Source organism: Monodelphis domestica, chromosome 2, assembly GCF_027887165.1.
Source record: "Monodelphis domestica isolate mMonDom1 chromosome 2, mMonDom1.pri, whole genome shotgun sequence".
Classification (NCBI taxonomy): Eukaryota; Metazoa; Chordata; class Mammalia; order Didelphimorphia; family Didelphidae; genus Monodelphis; species Monodelphis domestica.
In genome coordinates, this window is record NC_077228.1 from 499684949 (window position 1) to 499704741 (window position 19793).

At 39.5% G+C, this 19793-nt stretch overlaps 1 protein-coding gene across 5 annotated transcripts in view; it reads right to left on the reverse strand.

Annotated features, from left to right (window-relative positions):
• Positions 1-19793, reverse strand: part of AP2B1 (adaptor related protein complex 2 subunit beta 1) — a 145695-nt gene that overhangs the window by 51472 nt on the left and 74430 nt on the right. For 3 of the 5 annotated variants that reach the window (XM_001367661.4, XM_007485512.3, XM_007485513.3), the window contains exons 15-17: positions 4152-4193; positions 3099-3245; positions 711-856 (exon numbers count right to left, since the gene is read on the reverse strand). In XM_001367661.4, coding sequence (XP_001367698.1) covers positions 711-856; positions 3099-3245; positions 4152-4193 — 335 coding nt within the window. The remainder of the gene's footprint in view (positions 1-710; positions 857-3098; positions 3246-4151; positions 4194-19793) is intronic. The other 2 variants (XM_016429229.2, XM_056819443.1) reach the window with 1 other exon arrangement.

Below are 19793 nucleotides of genomic sequence, written 5' to 3' on the forward strand. Positions count from 1 at the left end.
TTATAGAAAGAAAAAAACCCAAATTCTAAAAAAGGTCTCCTATATAGAAAAATTATTTTAATATTATTTATAGCAAATTTTTTTGGAAAAGCAGACTTCTGTGGATGACTGTAGGACAAAAGCAAGTAAAAATACAATTTTAATAATGACCTTAGTGAGCCAAAGGAAAGCAACTTTGAAGGCCTTCAGAACCCTAATCAATGCAGTGTGTCTCACCATCATTTCACAGGGATGACCAGGAAGCACATTCTTGCCTCTTAGTGATGATGGTAGACTACAGGAGCGGAATGAAGTATATGTTTTTGGACATGGCCAATTTGCTTATTTGTTTTGCCTGTGTCAATCTGTTTGAAGAAGGGTTCTATGTCAAGGCAGGGAAAAAAGAAGACACTGAATATGAGAGTGAAATATTAAAAAAGGGTATTAATAAAACATTAGAAGTGAAAACTGCACGCTCTCTGGGATTTCTAGCCCAAGAATGCTGTCTCACAGCATTGGGTTTTTTGTTCTGTGATTCCAATGATGGCTGAGCATGATTCCTGGAAAAATGGCTGCTGAGATAAAGCTAAAGGATATCAGTCCCTGACCCAGGCTCATCCCAAGTCCAGAGCCTGCCAAAAGGAGAGATTTCCCCATAGCTGAATGGCTCATTCTCTGAGCAGGAGGTAAACGCCTACCCTGGGGACACACTGAGTCATTCAGCTTCTTACCTATTCTTGTTAAACTGAATAGCGAAATCAGTCATGTGCTGCAGCGCTTTATTGGTAAAGTTCATGTCCATGTAGATGTGGCCTTGCCGGTGAGTGAATGTTCCCGAAATCTCCAAGCCTTTCGCTTTCACTGCAGGCAGCCAGACCTGAAATAGTACAAATGCCATTTGGACCAGGAAATGTCCAAAGAGATAACATGCAAAGATGTCCCCTGGGGACATGTGTAGTAGAAGCAGAACTAAAGTCTCTGCAATCCTAGCTCTTCTGTCAGCCACACTGTCCAGCCTTCACTATCCTCAGAGGGATGGCCAAGTCTGCCCCGCTCTCCTGACTAGCCTGGGTTGCTGTTTTGGGGGGCCTCCAGTAGAGAGAGCAAATAAGGGGAGATGAAAGATGAGAAACTTAAAACACGTGTTAAAAGTTTGGGTTCAAAATTTAGTAGTAATTGAAAATAACTGCTAGAATGTCTTACTGGGGTTCTCAGGATGTTATCACCAAGATCATTTGAGCATTATTATATTTAAAACATTGTGTTAATCCTGACCAAAATACATGGGAGTCTAAAATTGGTCATATGTGAAGTTGCTGTTTGTCCTAACCTTCTACCATAGGATTAAAGTTTCTGGGAGGTTTTATGTGCTCAGAGGTAGGCAAGATCCTAGATGAGCTTCATTTATAAGGCCAACTTGAGAGACTGCTCTTAGCCCAATTAGACTGGAATAACATAGTAGAATGAGGAATCAACACAACAGAGTGTACATGACACATACATCTAGTGGAAAAGACAACTGAGACTGTCTATAAGAGGCTGGATAAATAGCAATCAATTAGAAATGAAAGCATCTGATTTTTAGAAGGCAATGAAGTAAATCAAGCCCAGGCAGACTAGGGAGTTCTAGCCTGATGCTTTCCACACCCCACACCCCCCCGGTAAGTCTTTATTTATATAAATACTCTGTTATAAGATGGGCTCTGTTCTTGCTAGAAGCTATTTTGCTTCAGGTTTCCTATCTCCAGCCTCAAGTTTAGGGCTCTCTGGAGGCTGGCAATAAGCAGGGAAAGCTTCCCAGAGGCTGTTCAGGTCAAACTTCTGAAACTCCTGGGCTAGTTCCACTGGCTCTGCCACGACCTGCTTCACCTCATCATCGTAGCGAACCTCTACATATCCAGAGAGAGGGAAGTCCTTCCAGAAAGGATGTCCCTAGTTGTTTGTTTGCTTTTTTAAACTCACACTTTCCATCTTAGAATCCATACTGTGTTTTAGTTCTAAGGCAGATAAATGGCAAGGTATAGGCAAATGGGGTTAAGTGACTTGCCCAGGGTCATACAGCTAGGAAATCGCTGAGGGCAGATTTGAACCCAGGACCTCTAGTCTCTGGGCCTGGCTCATATTCCTAGATTCTGAAGGGATTTTAATCCCCAAAGAAGCTTCTCTAAAACAATAAGACCTTAGTTGTTCATGGTCTTACTAATTCCACAAACATTAATACTTCATTACTTCAAGGACTCATAATTCTGCCATTGTGTGGACTCCTCTTGTCAACTCTGGGACTCCAATCCCACTATACAATAGTCAATGGTCTTCTTCAAAAGTTACTGTAATAAATAAAAATCCACCATCCTATGCTCACCTGATGAGTCTCTTCAAAGGTAATTAAACTGCGCCATAACTAGATCAGTCCTTGAAGATTTTCTACTTGGTAGGATCTGACAGAATTTGTATGCCCTCTCTGTACAAAATAAATCTGTTTTACACTAATAACATGTGATAGAAAAATTGAAAACTATATTTTATGTTACAATGTTATTATAAGACTAATGGTAAGAGTAACCAGACTGGGAGTCAGCAGTCCAGGATCAGTCTCAGACCCCTCAACAAGTTGCACAACCAAGGACAAATCATGATCTCTCTGGCCCTTGGTTTCCTCATTAAAAGAATAAAAGGGTTAGATGAAATCCAAACTTTCAGATTTGAGGGCTTTCAAAGACAGAGAATAATAGCATGTTACCTTGGTATACTTTATGTTTTTCTTCTACTAAACAGAATACCAAAAGATTAAAAAAATAGAATAGTATACCAAATTTCCCTTGGACTGACTTCAGGGCTGAATGACTGAATAATATCATATATGTATAGGAAAAGTTCACAACTTTTAAGATTTTAAGTCTCTTGGACCAATTATTAAAAAACATAATAACTAGCTAATGTGATGAGAATAGCAGAGGTCTCTAACTGGTGAATCTGGGCCTAACTATCTCCTCCTATCCCTTGGAACAAGAAGAAAAAAGTCCCAGTCTAAGAATCAGAAGTTGCGCCTAACATAAAAAGTTCAGAATCCAAGCCACATCCAGCAAGAAGGTCCTACCATGAGGTTTCTCTTGACTTACAGCTTTGGGAGCCACAAACCCTCCAGGCGCCAGGCCTATTCCAGTGGAGAGTTCAAACAGGTCATTGAGTCCACTGCTAACCACAGCAGGAGTAGGTGAAGGGGCAAAAGTTGCAGGAACAGATGATGGAATGAAGGATTGCCCCACCTACAGGAAAAAAAGCAACTGAAGTCAGGAAGAAAGGGAGAAGGAGAATTTCCAGCACCACATGAACATATCTGGTTATCACCAAGGGCAGATGGACACCACAGGCACATAACTGACAAGTCAATAAGGAAGCACTCAGTCAAACAAAGCAATCCCACCAATTTAGGGACTAATCCACACTCTCTCTCCTTTCAATACAAGATAGCTTTGTCGCCACTGCCGAAAGGGCTTCACTTTCACAGGAACGCACACTCAAGGCTATTTTTGAGAGAGCACAAAGTACAGAATGAGGACACAGGGACCCAAGGTTGGTTCTTTTTTTTTTTTCTTTCCAATTTTAGCTTCCATGATTCTTTGCAAAAGGCCTCTGGGCATCATAAAAAGGGAGGGTAAGGGACTGCTTGTTCAGGAAGGGGCAGCAGCTTCCTTTTCCCTGGGGTCTGCCCATTTCTTCGGCCATGTCTTATTTTTCCATTCCAAGGATAAACATTAAACCCCTCCCTCCCACTGGGAAGGTGGGTGTTTTCTCTCTCAAACACATTCTCTGAGGAACCTCTCACAGAGATCACTCTCTCAATTTCATGCTAAATGACACCAGGGCATAAGAGCATTTCCTTAACAAGACAGGAGTTTCAATTTCTTTTTAACTATTAATGACAGGAAGCCAAAGAAATTCTTAAAGAGACCATCACTCCAAGCCCCGAGAATGTAGCCCAACAGAGTGGTGCACCACCCTGACAATTCAAAATGGCCCTCTCCTACCACTGCCATCTTGGTCTGCATGTGCAATGTGTGACAGCAGCAATGGCTGCTTTGAGAGAATGAGTGGACAAAAAAAAAAGACATCTAATCTGGGGAGGGGAAGGACGCTATTTTCCCACTGTGAAAAAAATTGATGGCACTTACTGCCGGACTTCCTCCAATGCCCCCGCCAAGGTCACTGCCAAGCTGAAAGAGAGAAAGGAGAGAGAGGAGAGAAAGGTAGAGTTCATTTAGCTATGTACTAGAAGCCAGAATAGAATTTGCAGTTTGGACTACCAAGTAGTTGGGGAATACATGCTGCCTAGTAATTTGTCTCTTCTGGGACAAAGAAGCTATATGGTTGTAATGTTCTGGGAAGGACATCCAAGAGAAACCCTTAGAAGGAAGATGGAGCTGAGACCTCTCAGGGATGCTTCAGATCCAATCTTTCCACAGAAGTGTTGGACAAATTCAAACAGGATTTAGAAGAGTTTGCAAAAGACCAAGAAATCCTACCCCCAAACACTTGATATGTTTCAAATGTGTTTCAAAATGCTCAAATATGTTTCAAAAAACTTCCCATATCTATGCCACCTAGTCCTTGGCACTTCTGATAAGTCCTTGAATGAATAAACAAGCAAAGGAAGAATAAATTACAATCAAAATCACATTTCCAGATCTGTGTCAGTGACCATAAACCAAAATAGGGTTTAAAACATAACAAAAAGTTATGAGAGAAAAAATAGTTGGAATAGGAAGAAACCACACCACCTGTGGACAGACAGCTTCAAATTTCCTTCCTCCTCAATAAGCTTCAATTATTTCTGAGAAGAGACTCTACCAGGGATTCTTTAGACAGGAAGTTAGAGAGCTAGGAAATCAGATTCAGACCAGGTCTCACCACTAAATAACCAGAATCTGAACTTGGGGAAATCCTGAAAACTTGCTAGGCTTCTTTTTTTCTCATCAATAGGTAAAAGAATGATTTCTGAGTTCCCTTCCAGCTCTGAAATCCTTGAAAGAATTGGCAAGAGACTGATCCATTGACTAGCCTTTCACCCATTTCCCACTCTGAGATGAGGGTATCATGATAAAAATCTGACTTGGCTCTTATAATAGTACAGCAAGCAAAAGAAAGAAAAAAAAAACACTACAAATCCATCTTTTTCTTAAACATTACTCTTAAAAAAAATACTATTTTCTACTAGGTAGAATACCATCTCCCAAGATTTTTACACATCTGTCTCCTGTGGAAAGGACATAGGTGAAAACAAAGGAAAGAAAGCAGATAGACAATCCAAGGGCTGCTTACACTTCTATGCATAAAACAAAGGTTCTAGGGGAAAGTCTCCTTTGGGTTGAAGAATTATGAAAGCCATGGACAAGAACTATATATGCATCAATGGGCTGTAATCTAAGCTGGGAGATCACTCACTCAAGGCCATGAGATCATGGGTCCATACAAATACATCAAGTGCCTTCTCTTTGACCCTTGCCTGACATCTGCAGATCTCTCACTATGGACCACAGCACAATGAGAATTCTCTTATAACACTGCAATTCTTTGCCTTCTACCAGTAGAAGTGGTGAGAAAAGCTATCATGTAAAGAAAGACTTACTTTGTGTGACTCCTGAATCTTATTGAAGACACTTTAGAGCTTTACCTGATTTACAACACAGAATTTAAAGCCAGTGTGTGTGTGCTAGACAATGGTTTCTCCTATGACAGCCAATTTCTATAGTCCGTGATGCCACAAATACTATGAACTTATAGTAATAGGACTGTTCAACATAAAACATATGGCCCTAATAACAGAGACAGAAATCCTAATGACAGAGATTTCAAAAGTCCTTTCAGTAAGCAAAACTTTGAAATCATATACTCAAACCATCAAGGACAAGAAATTGGAATAAATAAAGAGGTGACAGATAAATGGAAAAGGTTTTCATTTAACAGTTTTCTCTCAAGTTCTGCAATAAATACATCTACCTCATTTAAGATAGGCTTCCTGGAAAGAAAGAAATTCTTTTACTTCTATGAGTGTGCATAATACATATGTATATTAAACCTCTTACTTTCTGTTTTAGAATTAATACTAAGTACTGGTTCCAAGAAACGCTAGGCAATGGGGGGGTTAAGTGACTTGCCCAGGCTAAGAAGCATCTGAGGCCACATTTGAACCCAAGACCTCCAACCTCTAGGCCTTGTTCTGTATCCAGTGAGCCACCTAGCTGTCCCATTAAAACTATTCTGAGCCCCTCCTATGTATAAAGCCTTGTACTAACTGAGCACTAGGGATGAGAGGCATATGTATTTTAAGTTAGAGACAGAAAATAAAATAAATGTGCAAAACAACCAGAACAAGTAAAATGTGTTAAGAATTACAGGAGACAGAATAAAGTACTGTGGGAATTCCAAAGAGGGAAAGATTGGTTTTGGACAGGGGGACCAGGAAAGATTACATATGGACATAACTTCTTAACTGAGCTTTGAGGCCTCTGAAAAAGCTAGGACAGTAAGAGTCAGAAAAGGAGTCAGAAAAGGGCATTCTTGGGAAAGGGAACATGAACAAAAAAGGTATGGAAGAGGACAATCTCAGGGCTGGCTAGAGAAATAGCAATTCAGTTTGGAGAGGATAGGTTCCCTGAAAGAGATAATAAAAGATATAAGGCTTAAAAGGGTCCTATGGGGAAGGTCTTAAATGCCTTTCATATGGAAAGCCTGAGAGTCCTGCCCAATATAATCCAAGTCTCTTATTATATAACAATGATGGCTAAGGTGGAGAGAATTTAATCAATTGTCATAGGAGCTCATTCCAGAGATAGACTCTGAGAATTCCATTCCTTCTAATAAGTCTTCATTTTCTGGCAAATAGATGGGTTGAATTAATCAAGTTAATATTCTCCTATAAGGTACCTAGAAGCATTTATAAAATATATCAGTATTAAGAACTTGACAAGATTCAACTGCATGTCAGTATTTTTGTAGGGAGAAATGTTTTTCTAATTGTTTTCATTGCGAAATGAAAAAAGTTTTGATGGCAGCCAAGTGAGAAGAGATAAACTTCTAAAGGAAAAGAGAAAAGGCTAGGAAGGATTCAGAAAAATTGTGTCTCCTTTACTGCTTTATCATACTCATAGGCTAGCAGCAAAACTCAAAAAGAGAAGATTCTTTAGTGCTCTGGAAATCAAGGATGAGGAAAAAGAAAACACATGAGGGCAAAAATATTTATTAATGATGCACAAAGGCATGGGTTCTAATGGTTCTCTGCCAAATAGAAGCAGGGAACCATCCCACCCCAACTTTCATTTCTAAAGTCTTGGTCTTTTAATCTCATGTATTATGCTAATATATCAACTGGAGGAAGACTAAATACAGTCTCCCTCTATGTTGTTAGTCAATATTACCTGTAAAGCAAAGTCAATGAAGAGCTATCCCAATCATCCTATTATTTTTGCTCAGCTGAGCAAATAAAACTCCACTAGGATCTCAAGCTGTAAAATCCAGAGTGCACCAGAGTAGAATAAGTAAAACAGCGTCCATGTATATAGCACCTGAAATATCTTAAAAATAATTTACATGTATTCTTTTATTGGATTTTCATCGTAGAAGTGACCTTCATTTACAGATGAAGATAATTTAGTTTAAAAGGGATAAATACTGTGCCCTTGGTCGCATAGCTATTAAATGTCAAATTCAAACTTTGGTCTCACTTCTTACTCAAGCTGCTCTTCTGGAAAACCTGGGCCACTTCATTTCTGCTGCAGGTTCAGTACCAAAAAAGAAAAGCCAGGCAGCACAATGGAAAGTGATAGACCATGGAACCAAAATCCACTTTCCCCCAATCCCTACTGAAACTAATAGGCCCTCCCTCCAGCACTTGTGAGCCCCAACACCTGCCTGGCAGGACATCAAGACTCTGTTCGTTCCTTAGTACATCCTGCATGGCTAACCATAAAGCCTGAGAACTTCCTCCTACTCCCAGAGACCTACAGAGATTCTACATGCCCTTAGAGTCATCCAATGAGGTTGGTCCTGGGAGCTCATCTGAACTAATAGAGGCAATCCAGGTCACCTCATCCCTAACAACAAGCCATCTTTACTGGTGCTAATCTCCCCCCTTACCCCCTTCTTGCCTCTCTTTCTCTTCTCCCCCCATCCCACAGCCACCTCTACTTGACTATGACAACTCCCTTGTCCCTTTCCTTGCTTCCAATAAAGCTCACTATACCACCACATTCTCATCTCATTAGTTTCACGATTGGATCCCAGTCTGTCAGGCCTGGCAAAAAGAAAAGCCAGGTCTTGCCCATAAGACTTCAACCCTGGGGCAATTCTCTAAGATTACACATTGCATAACAGCTTACTTAACAGAAGTTCCCTAGATCAACAAAATCACAGGGACATTTTGGCCCTCTCTACCTGCCTCCCCAAAAGAAAAATCTGTAAAGACTTATTCAGACACAGCTACATTTGGCCTCTATCTACTCTACTGTCCAGTGGCCAGAAGAATAAAAAAGGCACAAACATGGCTCAGCAAAAGTACAGACATTCTCAGAAGAGATTCTTCTGTCCTGGCCCTTAATTAACCATGCTGATAAAACTGTCTGCTTTCCTCACAAGACAGATCTACTAAGTTAAATGCTGGAGTCAAACAGTCTTCTGACAGGAAGACAAAAACAAAAACAGCAGTTTTCACCACCACTGAGCTCAACAAACTTACTTCAGGAAAGAACCTTTTGGTTCTTTGTAGCAACCACTTTTGATTGTCTCAGGGCACTATCACCAAAGTTGCTTTTTTCCATTTTTGCCACAAAGAAAAAATGCCACTACCAAGGGAACCAACTCAGCAAGAAGGAAAAGAGATCAAGTAAAGAGCAATGAATCATTTTAAGTGCTGAAATCTGAGCAGAGGTGGGAGGGAAGGCCTGGGGACCAGCTCTTCTCACACCCTATTCTACAATTCAGCTGCCAGTAATCTAACTTGCCCACCCCCGCATCATCCATCAACAGCATCCACAGACCTGCTGCTGCTGAGCCTGTCCTCCACACCCCACTAGAATGGAGTCTAGAATGGAGGTCATGGGGCATCACCTCCCAGCACATCTGTATCACATAATCAGTGGATGAACAGCTGGAGAGCACCAGCAGCTGGGCAGTGAATGGTCATTTCTAGGGCAGAGCTGTCTCTGCCACATATCGGGAGCCCTGAAGCAGAGCAGCTGGGGACTGACAAGTCCTGCCTAACACAACCGGGCTGAGCACAAAACAAATGGAAGCTGCACATCACCACAACAGTGAAGACAAGGAGAGAACATGAGCCTAAAGCACATCCTACAGTGAACCCAGGCCTGTTTGACAAAAACCAAAGGATAATCAGCAGACTGAACAGATACAAGAAAAACCCTTCACTAGAATGACAGATATTGAATTAGATCCCTAAAGCACAATCCATCTGGCAGGTGGTCACTATAATTTTGCTATTAGGGATTTTTAAAATTTCCTCTAACCCATAGCTTTGCTTTCTTAATGTCTCATGCTTAGACACTGCTCCTTGGCAGAATTCTACCTTCACTGACTTGTTGCATTATTGAGCAAGGGGGTCTTAAGACAAACAGATAAGAAACAAAGAATACATAAATTTGCACATGTCAAAAAGGCTTTGTCCCTAGGCTCAGAAAATAATATTGTTTAAAAGAGTATATGCGACTCCACCAAAAACAAAGACATTTGGATCAGAATCTGATGTACACTATAAATCTTTAAATTCTTAAATCAGTGTGATTATTTTGCTATTACTTCTTTCATTTCAGAAAGTTTGTCTCCTAAGAGAAAGCAAGGTATTTCAACCATCAAGGGTGTAATCTATTTAATCCCTAAGGAAAGGTTCAGAAAGGGACTATTAAAAACACCCCAAGTAATTCCATGTGAATTGGAACAACCTCCAAGAAGTGATGCAGAGTGAAAGGAGCAGAACCAGGAGAACATTATACACAGAGACTGATACACTGTGGCAAAATCTAATGTAATGGACTTCTCTACTAGCAGCAATGCAGTGATCCAGGACAATTCAGAGGAATTTATGAAAAGGAACACTATCCACATACAGAGAAAGAACTGTGGAAGCAGAAATGCAGAAGAAAAATATTTGCTTGATCACATAGGTTGATGGGGATATAGTCAGGGATGTAGACTCTAAACAATCACCCTAGTGCAAATATTAATAATATGGAAATAGGTCTTGATCAATGACACACATGTAAAACCAGTGGAATTGCTCATTGGCTACCGGAGGGGGTGAAAGGTGATGGAAAGAACATGAATTATGTAACCATGGGAAAATATTCTAAATTAATTAATTAAATAAGTAAACATAAATTTTAAAAAACCCATAAGAAGGTTTTGATCAATATTTTTTAAACACAACTTGGTTTGGTGAGGAAGACCAAATATGCACAACATTATGAAGGTGACGATCTCTACTGCCTCCCAATCGATCCAAATTCATGTTCTTTATTTCTGTGACACTATCTGTCCATCTCATCCTCTGCCTTCCCCTTCTCTTTTCACCTTCAATCTTTCCCAACATCAGGGATTTTTCCAATAGGTTGTCATCTCATTAGGTGGTCAGAGTATTTTAAGCTTCAACTTCAGTATTTGTACTTCCAACAAATAGTCTGATAGAATTTCCTTAAGTATGGACTGGTTTGATCTACAGATTCTCAAAAGTCTTCTCCAGCACCACATTTCAAAAGCATTGATTCTGTGGCACTCCGTTTTCCTTAGAGTCTCCCCCTCCCCCCCACCTCACAGCCATTATTGCTACTGAATAAATCAGAACTTTGACTATAAGGACCTTTGTTGGCAAGACGATGTTTCTGCTTTTTAGTATGCTGTCCAGATTTGCCATGGCTTTCCTTCCAAAAAACAAGGGTCTTTTAATTTCATGGCTGAAGTCACTATCTGCTGTGATCTTTGAGCCTAAGAATATAAAACCTGACAATGCTTCCATTTCTTCTCTCTTTTTTTACTAGTTGCCATGATCTTAGGTTTTTTGATGTAAACTTCAAACCAGCTTTTACAATCACCTATTTCACTCTCATATCAAAAGAGGCTTCTTCATTCTTCTTCACTTTCTGCCATCAGTGATATTGTTTTATTTTGTTTGAATTTATTGGCTTTTATAGATTACTAAGAAAAGGAGATTCAACTATATTAAACATATCACATTAATTACATACTAACTAAATGTAAGATAAGACTACTTGAACTCATCTTTTCCCACAAACTGGCAAACTTGTTCCTTAGGAAAAAATCTTAAAACCAAACTCTTTCTTGAAGGCTTTTATTACAAAAGAATTGAATTTTAACTAGCAAATCTTCCCATGAATGCCTACAGCATCATATCCATGTCCACACTCTCAGTCTAAATGAAAAAGGCCTGCTGCCAAGAAGAAGTCATTCAGAGACCAAGGAACCACAGTGAGGATAACTAAGGATCTGGCTGCATCCACACTGAAAAAAAGAAAGGCATGGAATACGATATTCTGGAAAGCAAGGGAACTAGGTCTACAACCAAGAATCAATTACCCAGCAAAACTGACTATATTCTTACAGGGGAAAGTATGGTCATTCAACAAAATAGAAGAATTTAAAGAATTCATAAAGACCAGACCTGAACAAAAAATTTGATGTCCAAGCACAGAACTCAAGAGAATCATCAAAAGGTAATTAAAAAAGAGGGGAAAAAAGAAAAACAAAAAAAATTTTTTAAGAGACTCAATAAATTAAAACGATATGTATCCCTATAAGAAAAGAGGTCATTGGTAACTCTTAAAAACTGTTGTTATTAGCTGGACAGCAAAAAGAAGTATACTTAGAGGGAACAGCAACAAACTGTATAGGATGAAAGGACAAGACATAAATAGGTATATAGATATATGCATGCAAAAATACATATGCATGAGTATGCATATATATATATATATATATATATATATAACTAGAGCTTAAAAATAGGTTAATATTAAAAGAAATGGGAAAAGAAACAAATGGGGGTAAATTTATATGTCATAAAGAAGCTCATGGTGGGAGGGGGGAGAACATCAAAACACTGGAAGGGTAAAGAGGTCAGAGTCAGGAAATACTCAACTTTTACATGCTTTGAAAGTGACTCAAAGAGGGAAAAACAATCCAATCCATTGGGGGCAGAGAATAGATTTGCACCCTATAGGGGAGTAGAAGGGTAACAAACAGTCTGGTGGGGAGGGAAGCAGTACAAGAGAGGGAGGGAGCGGGGGGTTAATTTTAGAAAGACTACAGGGAAAATAAGGGGGGGGGGATAAATAGGGAGGGGGTAGAAAGGGAAATAAAATAAGGGTGGGAACAAGGGGGACTGTTCAAAAGCAAACATTGGTGTAGAAGGAAATAGTGAAAGAAGAAAAGGCAGGTAAAGGAGCAGAAATCAAAATGCTGGGAAATACACAGCTAGTAATCATAACTCTGAATGTGAATGGAATGAACTCACCCATAAAACGTAAGCGAATAGCAGAGTGGATTAGAGTCCAAAACCCTACCATATGCTGTCTACAAGAAACACATATGAGAAAGGTAGATACACATAGGGTGAAAGTAAGAGGGTGGAGCCAAATCTATTGGGCATCAACTGACAAAAAGAAGGAAAAAATGCAAAGGAAGGAGGACTTGCAGTCCCAGATCTCAAACTATACTATAAAGCAGTGGTTATCAAAACAATTTGGTACTGGCTAAGAGACAGAAAGGAGGATCAGTGGAATAGACTTGGTGTAAATGATCTCAGCAAGACAGTTTATGACAAACCCAAAGACCTCAGCTTTTGGGACAAAAATCCATTATTTGATAAAAACTGCTGGGAAAATTGGAAGACAGTGTGGGAGAGACTAGGTTTGGATCAACACCTCACACCCTACACCAAGATAAATTCAGAATGGGTGAATGACTTGAACATAAAGAAGGAAACTATAAGTAAATTAGGTGAACACAGAATAGTATACCTGTTAGACCTTTGGGAAGGGAAAGATTTTAAAACCAAGCAAGACTTAGAAAGAGTCACAAAATGTAAAATAAATAATTTTGACTACATCAAATTAAAAAGTTTTTGTACAAACAAAACCAATGTAACTAAAATCAGAAGGGTAGCAACACATTGGGAAACAATCTTCATAAAAACCTCTGACAAAGGTTTTTTAACTCAAATTTACAAAGAGCTAAATCAATTGTACAAAAAAATCAAGCCATTCTCCAATTGATAAATGGGCAAGGGACACGAACAGGCAGTTCTCAGCCAAAGAAATCAAAACTATTAATAAGCACATGAAAAAGTGTTCTACATCTCTTATAATCAGAGAGATGTGAATCAAAACAACTCTGAGGTATCACCTCACACCTAGCAGATTGGCTAACATAACAGCTACGGAAAGTAGTGAATGCTGGAGAGGATGTGGCAAAGTAGGGACACTAATTCATTGCTGGTGGAGTTGTGAATTAATCCAACCATTCTGGAGGGCAATTTGGAACTATGCCCAAAGGGCGATAAAAGACTGTCTGCCCTTTGATCCAGCCATAGCACTACTGGGCTTGTACCCCAAAGTGATAATAAGGAAAAAGACTTGTACAAGAATATTCATAGCTGCACTCTTTGTGGTGGCCAAAAATTGGAAAATGAGGGGATGCCCTTCAATTGGGGAATGGCTGAACAAATTGTGGTATCTGTTGGTGATGGAATACTATTGTGCTAAAAGGAATAATAAAGTGGAGGAATTCCATGGAGACTGGAACAACCTCCAGGAAGTGATGCAGAGCGAAAGGAGCAGAACCAGGAAAACATTGTACACAGAGACTGATACATTGTGGTACAATCGAAGGTAATGGACTTCTCCATTAGTGGCAATGCAGTGTCCCTGAACAATCTGCAAGGATCTAAAAAACACTATCCACAAGCAGAAGATAAACTGTGGGAGTAAAAATACCGATGGAAAGCAACTGCTTGTCTACGGGGTGGAGGGGATATCACTGAGGAGAGACTCTAAATGAACACTCTAATGCAAATACCAACAACATGGAAATGGGTTTGAATCAAGAACACACGTGATACCCAGTGGAATTGCGCGTGGGCTATGGGAGAGGTGGTGGGAGGGGGGGGAGGGAAGAAAAGAAAATGATCTTTGTTTCCAATGAATAATGTTTGGAAATGACCAAATAAAAATTAAAAAATAAATAAATGAAAAAAAATAAATAAATGAAAAAGGCCTATTCTAAAGGAGTCATTCATCATTCATTCATTGCAGATATAGTAATGACACTATCCAGAGGACAGTGCCACCCCTAGAGTCATAACAAGCACTGCTTGGGCCCAATTTTCTACCAGATCACAGGATGTTTTTTTCACATATCTTCTTCCAAAAGGCAGCTAAGGCAACCAAATTTAAGTTATTTGCTGCATATAATTGTAGACCAATATTACCTCAGAAATTAATTTAAGCAAGGCTGGATTTCAAGCTAAGCAATGTGGGGAGACTTCAACAGTCCTGGGTCCTTAGCAATAAGACTGAATATGTCCTACTCATAGGGACTTTTCTCGCTCTACAATTCACATCATTGAATCCCAGTGGTTGAAAGTCCAAACACAACACTGGTATGAAAACAGATACTCTAGAACTCATCATGAAGGGGGAAAGTGGCAGCTAAGTGATTCAGTGGATAGAGTGCCAGACCTAGAGACAAGAGGTCCTGAGTTCAGATGTGGTCTCACATATGTCCTTAGCTGTGGAACCCTGGGCAAGTCACTTATTCCCCATTGCCTAGCCCTTACCACTCTTCTGGCTTGGAACAAATACACAATATTAATTCTAAGATGGAAAAGGTAAGAGTTTAAAAAAAAAAAAACCTCTTTCATGATAGCTCTATAAGTTGTCAAAGTGGCATAAATGCCTTTAAACTGAAGATCAATAAATTACTAAGTTAATGTGAACATTTTGTTTTTGATGGGGGAAGCCAGAAGGCAAGACCCTACAGGAAACAGAGGGTGGGAAGAGTTAGAAAACACAGAGTAGTTAGCAGTCAGGTGTCTCTCTTCCTGGGCTAGGTTTTCACGTTTTATTTCACTGTACACTAAACTAAGCAAAGTCCTCCAAAGTTAAAGTTAAAGCCCTCTCTTCTCTGGAATGCTTCCTTTCTATTTAATAACCACACCAATCAAAATAGAAGACATAGGCCTTTTAATTAATAAAAAGCTATAATTTAGCCAAAGTCTCTCCTGACAGCCTGACAGGAAAGGTAAAAAAATGTCAGCAATTCAATTATAATCTTAGGGAGTTCTGTGGATGTCACACTCAGTGCTACATGCATATTCCCCCCAAAATGCAAGGCAGAGAACTCAAACCTCACATCACTTCCTATCCCACACTAAATCTGAAGAACCAGCAATGAGTTGGGTCTAATTGTAAAAAATTGTAAAAAAAGTCACATCACCTATAATCAATTGCTCCAGACAACGAGCAACAGTTCCAAACACAATATACAGTTTCGTAAAAAATACTTAAGCATGACTATTAGGCCAACATTAGTCGATAAATTAGTCAATTTAAAGTTAAATGATCATTCTATTTTTGTTGTTTAGTCATATCCGTCTCATGGTGACCTCTCTGGGGGGTTTTCTTGGCAAAGCCATTGGAGTGGTTTGCCACTGCCTTATCCAGCTCAATTTATAGATGAAGGAACTGAAGCAAAGAAGTTATTTAAATTGCCTAGGGTCACACAGCTAGTGTCAAAGGTCACATTTGAATTCTGGACTTCCTGACTATAGGCCTCGCACTCAATCCACTGCACCCCCTAGATGCCCTTTGATCAATCTACATATTAAACCAAATCATTAAGCTTTTATTATTAAGGGAAGAAAAATAATATCATTTAGAAAAGTCATAAAGAGAGCAGTAAATAAAATAAAAGGAATGGAGGAAGGAAAAAAGGGCTCCAGCAGGCAAGTTGAAGGGATGTAGAAAAACTCAGTATTAATTTAGTTCCTTGTTATTTCAGAGGGAGGTCTCCTATTCTACATCTCCAGAAAGCAATCAGTCTGAAATGGATTATATCTCAGTGGTTTTATCATTGGCATAGGACTGGAGGCAGGATACTAAGGAAGACAAGGGACAGGGTAACAAGGTTACAAGGTAACAAAAGACATTTTCCCTAGAAGACATGAGGCAAACTGGTAGAAATAAGAAGAAAAAGTGAATAGCATCCAGTGGAACAATGGGGGAAGGACAGAGGAGGGAATAAGTATCTGCCAAGTGACTCCTATGTGCCTGGAACTAAGCTAATACTAATAATTTGCTTTTTAATATCCACCATCAATATATGAGAAGCAAAATACAAAAATATGCAAGCAAATACACTGGAACAAAAGACAAGTGAAATGGTTTTGGTAGCTTGCTGGCAATGCAAAAGCCCAAACTTCTAAGTAACAAAAGACCCAGTTCCTATCCTTAAGAGGACTAGGCTGGTGGGGGGGGGAGGGGGAGGGAGCAAGGAGGTATAGAATCTAAGAGGCAAAGAAGGGAACAAGAGGTTTAAGGAAGAAGAGGATCGAGGGAAGTTTCATGGAAGAGGGGGCACCTAATTGTCTAAATCTGTATGAAGGTCAGTGAGCTAAGAACAATTTGTACATTTTAAAATACAATAAAACTTTATTAAAAACTGCTGTTAAAAAAAAAACAAAACCTGTCCAGTTTGCCAGCCCCAGGTACATACTATTGAGATTCACATCGACACTTTTTGTGGAGCATACTTGTCATTTCTCACCCAATTTTCAAGTCATACGTATGTGAGCAAGCACTAATAAGCATTGTCATGTCTTAAACTCATCTGTTAAGATTTATAAACTCTGTGAGGGCAGTTTATTGGCTCAGGCTCCAATGACTTCTCATAGCTTTTAGGATAAAATAGGAACCCTTCTGACCTTAAAAACAGCTCAGGACTTGGCTCTCAGGCCAGTTAACTCTATTTCCCATCTGGCTGCACTCCCTTGGACTTCTCTAACAATCTGCCAGTATTTTATTAAGCTGCAAGATCACATCAGCTTTGGGCTTCAGCCCTCATCAGGATCCTCTGATGGGAAAGCTAAGGAAGTCTCCTCTCCAACTTTCATTTAGGAGGGCTCCCAGGCCAGTTATCTCTTTTTTTCCTCACCCCTGCCTTTCCTTGGCACACCCCACCTTCCCTTCTCTACCAGCTGACCCCAAACCTTTTGTGTGTAATCTTATCTCTTTAGGATTAGAGGCTCCTTAAGGGCAAGCATTGTTTCTTTTTCTGTACCCCTGGCAAATTTTCTGACTAAACTTATTTTTCTATTCTCCACTTCCTATACTCTCTGGTTGGGCCAAAATAGTATTTTCTCTGTTGTTCACACACATATACTTCATCCTCTGGTGTCTCTGGCTTTGTACTGGCTAACTCTCACTTTCAGAATGCACACCCTTCTTAACTCTACCCCACAGAATTTCCCTTGATTAAAGCTCAGCTCTGCCTCCTACCCAAAGCCTTTCATAGTCCCCAAGTGCTAGTATTCACCTTCCCTAGATACCTTATACTTCACCCTGTCTAGGCACAGTTTTCTCCTCAAATTCGACAGAAGCTCTTGGAAAGTGGTGATCTTTTCTTATTTCTAGCTCTATCTTCAGAGTCCAAAATGTGATCAGTGCTGGATCAATGCTTAGCTGACATGACTCTCAAGCTTTAGCTCAGCATTTCCAAATATCTCTCAGATAAACTAACTTGGATATTCCACTGGACTCTGCAAATCAAAACATCCCCTCCTCAGCTCCCTATTTTGTTGTGGCTTCCTCTTCCCAGGCAGGTAAGAATGCCCTGTTCCAGCAGCATTTTAACCACTCATCTCTCTCTCCTCATGTCAAGGGGAAGATTCAAAGAAAACAACAACCTGCCCTGGGGTCAAGGCAAACCATAGGCCTGGTCTCTAGACCTTTTTAACTCAACACCATCTTTCAAAGGTCCAGCCAAACCAAAGCATGGCAGGTTTATTCCCTTGGAAAAAAATAAAATATCTAAATCTATCAGTGTTTAACTAAACATTAGATGTGTGAACAATCTGACTCTGTTACAAAAAAGAGAATGAAAAAGGATCCTAAAAAGAAAAGAACAAAAGAAGAGAGGTCAGTAAAGTAACAGGCTGAGAATCCTTTGAAGTACCACCTGTAGCCCCAACATATACATCACAGGAAAATAAGGTCACAAGAAAATAAGAGTTCTGCAAAAGTCATTGCTGCCAAAAGCATGCTATTACTCAAAGTTTGGTGTTCTACTCAAAAGCCAAAATCAAGGGTCAAACTATTACTACAAAGAATTTACCATCCTCAGAGTTATCTTCAGTTAGAGGATGAAGCCCCACAGTCCTGTATTTGTGACAGGTGCTTTTCTTAACTGGGTTGATTAGTTAACACCCCATTTCAGCTAATAATCGATAAGCCTTGATAGGTCTAAGCCTGTTAGCTCTCTTTTTCTCTACACCTACTGGAATTCCAGAACAAAGAAGCTGTTCCACTTCCAAGGGCACTGCTACTTCCCATGCTGTGACCTGACAGCTCCATGATGGATTAATATTCTGGACTTATATTGTCTGTACCATGTTAGAAACCATACAATCTTGGGAACCAGCTACTTTCCACCCTGGAACAGCCAACAGACAAGCCTCAGATTACCTAAATCCTATATTCCTAACTTTCCCAAATCCATAAAAATCTGTTTCCCCCTGACCAGAGAGCTAGACCCTTTGCTAGCTCTCTCAGTTTTGGGTCTTCTCTTTTAGTCTCTACAGTACCTAATAAACCTTGTTGAATCGCCCTACTCTAGTCTCACATTGCCCCTTATATAGGTCCCCATCAGCTAGGACAAACAATAATCAGGACTAAATTAAAGAACAATCATTTAAGGGACCAAGACCAAACATTCTCCAATAATTATTGTTTCTACTCATTCTACTATCTACTCATGAGCTAAAAGGAAATTAAAAGGAATAGAAGGGAGAACTTCCTTCATACAGGGTTTCATTTTCATTCAACTTTATAAGGGATATGGGGAGGTAGAAGAAACTTTATAATAATGAGTTTAGTTTTGACTTGAGAAAAACTAGGAGTAACAACATGAGTAACACCAGTAGCTATGTTTTAAAAGTACAATTAAAATGTAATTCTGAATGGTCACAGGAATCCAATGCTCATCTACAAAACCGTAGTATAACAATGCAGTGAGATATTTACTGTACCATAAGAAATTACTAAAGACATGATGATTTCTGAGGACCTTGGCTGGCTACTGTGAGCTGTTGCAGAATGAACTGAGCAGCAGAATCAGAAATCAATCTAAAACCTCTGTAAAGACCACCTCTGTAAAGAAAAACAACATCTAAAAACAAATTGAAGTCAACTTTCCTGAGGATCTATTATGAAACTATTAGACATCTCATAGTGAAATCAGATGGACTAGAGGTACAGAGAGAGAGATGTCTTTCTGCATGTGTCTGCTTCATGGATCTGTTTGGCTTGACTATGCTTATTTGTTAATTTCAGATCTCAGTTTTTAATAGAAGGGGGAGTAGCAATAAAAATATCCAAAATATGCCACTGCAAACTTTTTTTAGGGATGCATGGAGGAGAACAGAAGGAAGCACAGACAAGGATGGCAACTTTGAAAGTAATGTGTGGAAATCATATATACACCCACACATATGTATACACACACACATTTTAAAGCAA